The sequence below is a fragment of the Ictalurus furcatus genome, chromosome 5 (assembly GCF_023375685.1).
Source record: "Ictalurus furcatus strain D&B chromosome 5, Billie_1.0, whole genome shotgun sequence".
Classification (NCBI taxonomy): domain Eukaryota; kingdom Metazoa; phylum Chordata; class Actinopteri; order Siluriformes; family Ictaluridae; genus Ictalurus; species Ictalurus furcatus.
The window spans coordinates 34,129,374-34,134,373 of record NC_071259.1 but is presented as its reverse complement, the minus strand read 5'-3'; the positions used below and the strand labels follow the sequence as shown (position 1 = coordinate 34,134,373).

Sequence of the window (5,000 nt, the reverse complement as noted above, 5' to 3'; positions counted from 1 at the left end):
TGAACGAGCCGTTACTATAGAAACGATAATGAGCGCATTAATATAAACCTGTGCTACTGTCAGAGCCGCTGTTATAGAGAATTAATCAACATCTTCTGACCCAATCACAATCCAGAACTCATCATAATCCAGAACTCATCATAATCCCAAACTCATCATAATCCCGAACTCATCATAATCCAGAACTCATCATAATCCCGAACTCATCATAATCCCGAACTCATCATAATCCTGAACTCATCATAATCCAGAACTCATCATAATCCAGAACTCATCATAATCCTGAACTCATCATAATCCAGAACTCATCATAATCCTGAACTAATCATAATCCCGAACTCATCATAATCCCGAACTCATCATAATCCCGAACTCATCATAATCCAGAACTCATCATAATCCAGAACTCATCATAATCCTGAACTCATCATAATCCAGAACTCATCATAATCCAGAACTCATCATAATCCCGAACTCATCATAATCCAGAACTCACCATAATCCTGAACTCATCATAATCCTGAACTCATCATAATCCAGAACTCATCATAATCCTGAACTCATCATAATCCAGAACTCATCATAATCCAGAACTCATCATAATCCCGAACTCATCATAATCTAGAACTCACCATAATCCAGAACTCATCACAATCCCGAACTCATCACAATCCAGAACTCATCACAATCCCGAACTCACCATAATCCAGAACTCAGCAGCAGTGTGTTAAATGTATAGATCTGGATGTTTTTTGTGACTGTTGGTTTTTTGGTTCATTGTCAGTCACAACATTCTGCTGTATGAGGACGGTCACGCTGTCGTGGCTGATTTCGGCGGTGAGACTCAACACATTTATTTGATATGTTTTCTATTTATATATGTTCTTTTCTGTCCGAAATAATAAATAATTCATTTGTTAACATAATTCTGTCTATTATTACATTGTGTGGGTGTGTGTGTGATGTACAGAGTCGCGCTTCCTGCTGTCCATGGATGAAGACAACATGACAAAACAACCCGGGGTGTGTTCACTATCTCTAAGCGTGTGTGTGCGTGTATGTGTGTGTGTTATGTGTTTATATGTGTGTGATGATCATGTACTTCACTTGTTGTCTAAGTTTAACATGTTAGCAAAGCAGATTTATACAGCATTGTCTCAGTAGGTGTGTACATTCATCTGAGGGGTGAAGAGTGTGTGTGTGTGTGTGTGTGTGTGTGTGTGTGTGTGTGTGTGTGGTTATGGAATGATTTAGGAAACATGATGTAGTTTATGTTCACTACTAAGCTTAGACACCATCATTCACTAATATCAGTGTTGTGTGTTCTCATTGAACACACAATTGGAATGAGATGTATGAAACAGGAGTTAGTATTATTATTAATGTTATTATTCATGTTAATATTAATGTTGTTATTGTTAATGTTAATGATTAAACCTCATTTTTGTCGAATAATAATTTTTCCGGTCTGTAGAACCTTCGGTGGATGGCTCCGGAGGTTTTTACACAGTGCACACGCTACACCGTGAAGGCTGACATGTTCAGTTACGCTCTGTGTCTGTGGGAGCTGCTGACGGGGGAGATCCCTTTCGCTCATCTGAAACCTGGTGACTAACATAAACAGGAAAGACACACACATTGTATTATAAATGAATAAATAAATATATGAATGATTACCATGGTCTGTGCCCAGAGTTTAATGACCGTTTCTGATAACGCAGTAATGTAACACGTTACGTTTTAAATGGATGTAATTTGAGTACAGTTACTGATGTCAATAAAATTGCGTTACTAATTTATTGTTAAGAAAACAACATTATGTAAAATATATATTTAAAATAAAATCAGGTTTTGCCCTGAAGATTTTCTCTTTATCTCTGAATAATTCTCCACTCGGAGCGGTTCGTCACGACGTAACTGAACGTCAGTAAAAGAAGACGTCTGTAATGTTATATCTTCAGTGAACGGGGGCGAGACCAATCAGACAGCGTTTACAGGAGATACGTGGAAATACTCGCGTCTTATTGGCCGACGGTCTCTCAGTTCTGCTGAACGCTAGCTCACAGTCAGTGTGAGGGAAAATGGATATACGGCGAGTTTTATTTATTTAAAGCGGTAAAGGAGTTGAAACTGAAACAGAAACATCCTCTGAAGCTGAGCAGGAAAACAAGGCGTGTAAACGTCCATGAGTTCCAGTTTACGTGAAGATGACGTGAGCAGAGCAGAAGGAAAGATAATGAACTCTACATGACTCTGTAGCAGCTAAACACATACAGTGATAGCTTAGCTGTGTCTCCCCTCGGCTAGCGACTCCAAACTAGCCTAGTTAGAAAAGTTTTATATTTTATGAGGTCTGGTCGTCCTGCACACAGCGACACACCCGAGGATGGATTTATTATAAATCAGACTTTTTCTGATCGCGTCGTGCACGGACACTAAAGTTACTGAAAGAACCGAGTTTCACGTTGCAGTGTGTTTTTGTAGATCTGATGATTTTGAAAGTAAAGTAATTAGTAATCTGATTCATTTTTACATGCAGTAATCAGTAATGTCATCAGATTATAACTTTAAATTAATTAGTAATCTGTAGTGGATTACTTTTTTGAGTAACTTACCCAGCACTGTCTGTGTGTGTGTGTGTGTGTGTGTGTGTGTGTGTGTGTGTGTGTTTAGCGGCTGCGGCGGCTGATATGGCGTATCATCACATCCGGCCTCCAATCGGCTACTCCATCCCTAAACCGCTGTCCGCTCTGCTCATGAGGGGATGGAACGCCTGTCCTGAGGTCAGATATTAATTATTACACATATTAATTATTAAAGAGTATTAAATGTTAGCTGCAGTACTGTAGCACCTGGAATATAAGAGCATCAAGCGCTGAGATTCACATTGACGTGTTTGATCTTGTCACGTCGTGAGACGTAAGGGAGTAGGATACAGAAGCAATTGGAGTTAAGAGCTTTTATTAAAGGAGGCAGGCAGATAAATCCAAATCGTGAAACAGATGCGTGGTCAAAAACAGGCAGTGGGTCGGGTGATTGGCAAGCAGGCATAAACGGGGCAAAGCAGGAATCGAAGTCACGGTCACAGAAAACAGGGTCAAGACACAAAACAAGAAACATGAACTATGACTATGAACTGGGAGCGGGGAAACACCAGCGTGGTCTAGGTAAACTAATCTAACGTTACACTAACTAAATCAATCTAACTATTTTAAGTATAATACTCTGCGAGGTGTACAGGGAAGCGAGCGGTATATATCTCGAACATAATCAGCGTTAAGTGCTGACAGCTGAAAACAATGAAGTAACACCCCCGAACAACAACCAATGACAGAACAGGGAGAACACAGAACAGAAACAAACAAACGCACGTGTCCACAGTAAACATTGTCCCGGTTATCAACATTCGACGAGCGTGTGCTCGTGCACGCACGCACCCTCCGGCTCTCAAAGCGCGCGGCAGGCTGCGGCTCTGTCTAAAGGGGAGATCGTGACAGTTTAACATTTATAATGAAAGAAGTCATGTGTGTGTGTGTGTGTGTGTGTGTGTGTGTAGCACTGTGGTGAGTCCTGTGATGAGAACAGGAGAAGTTATTGGTGAAAATTAAATGACATAAAAGGTTAAATCTCGCTTTACACCTTTGTTAATATTTTGTAAAATACTGCAGTCGTGTGTAAGAGGAACAATATTTAAACAATAACAACAGATTCATATTTACTAAGAATAATTTCTACACAAGTCATGAGTATTATAACTACACTGCTCTGGAATACACTACAGCGTGAAATAAACACACAACATTGTTTTCATGGACATTTCAAAATAGTGTAAAGGTAGAGACAGGTGAACATCGTTCAAACTGCAAACTGCACATTACTCTTACATTACACACTTCCTTTAATACTATACACTCAGCTCCAACACCATAAACTACACACTCTCTTAACATCTCTCTGTGTGTGTGTGTGTGTGTGTGTGTGTGTGTGTGTGTGTGTGTGTGTGTGTGTGTCTCAGGAGAGGCCAGAGTTCTCAGAGGTTGTATCTAAACTCGAGGAGTGTTTGTGCAACATTGAGGTGAGATAATGTTTGATCCTCAGCGTGTGTTAATAATTCTTGATGTGCTACAGCGGGATATTTAAGATGTGTGTGGTGTTGTCATGTATACATTAATACATGGCCACTATGCCTGTGTTCCATTCATTTAAATTCCATATTACACACACTATGAATACCTTTGTTTACCTTTAATGATTTTTTTTAATGCTACATCAGCTACATCAGTAAACAAGGTCTCTGTAATACACTGTACCTCAGGTTCAGCACAACCTGCTGACACGGACTTCAGACTAGAGTGTAATGACTCTGTGTGTGTGTGTAGTTGATGTCTCCAGCCTCCAGTAACAGCAGTGGGTCTCTGTCTCCATCTGCATCTTCAGACTGTTTGTTTGGTCGTATGAGTCCTGGCCGAAGTCATGTAGCTGCGCTGCGCTCACGCTTTGAATTGGAGTATGCACTGAACACCCGTGCTGTGTGGAGGTATATACACTCACACGTATACACTCACACTCACACACAAGCCTATACATTATTCATGCATTTGCTTTGCTCTTTATGTCTCATGACCCCGCCCACTTCAGCCTTCTGTAGCAGGTTAATTGACCCGCCATCTGAAATAATTACATTCAGTCATCTAGTGTTTTATTCAAGTGTGTGAAGCCAATCTCAGTAATGCTGGGCACAAGGCGAATTCACCACCATGCACACACTCATACTCATACACACACACACACTTAATGTAGCGTAGACAATCTGCTTGTCTGCATGTTCGGATTATTAAAATCACCTGTGTGTAGTTCACAGCTCCGAGGTGACCAGATTTTCCTTGAGCAGAGCTCTCAGTTAGTTACAGCTGAGGTCTGAATACTGCTGTGTTCACAACTTAGTCAGCATTTCCAGGGAAACACAATGCGCACACACACACACACACACAGTGTACAGT

At 40.6% G+C, this 5,000-nt stretch overlaps 1 protein-coding gene across 2 annotated transcripts in view; it reads left to right on the top strand.

The window, feature by feature from the left end:
- The window catches only part of tnni3k (TNNI3 interacting kinase), a 23,022-nt gene that overhangs the window by 15,340 nt on the left and 2,682 nt on the right, over window positions 1-5,000 (top strand). For both annotated transcript variants that reach the window (XM_053625885.1, XM_053625884.1), the window contains exons 18-23: window positions 785-837; window positions 971-1,023; window positions 1,475-1,607; window positions 2,674-2,783; window positions 4,016-4,075; window positions 4,380-4,537. In XM_053625885.1, the coding sequence (XP_053481860.1) occupies window positions 785-837; window positions 971-1,023; window positions 1,475-1,607; window positions 2,674-2,783; window positions 4,016-4,075; window positions 4,380-4,537 (567 nt within the window). The remainder of the gene's footprint in view (window positions 1-784; window positions 838-970; window positions 1,024-1,474; window positions 1,608-2,673; window positions 2,784-4,015; window positions 4,076-4,379; window positions 4,538-5,000) is intronic.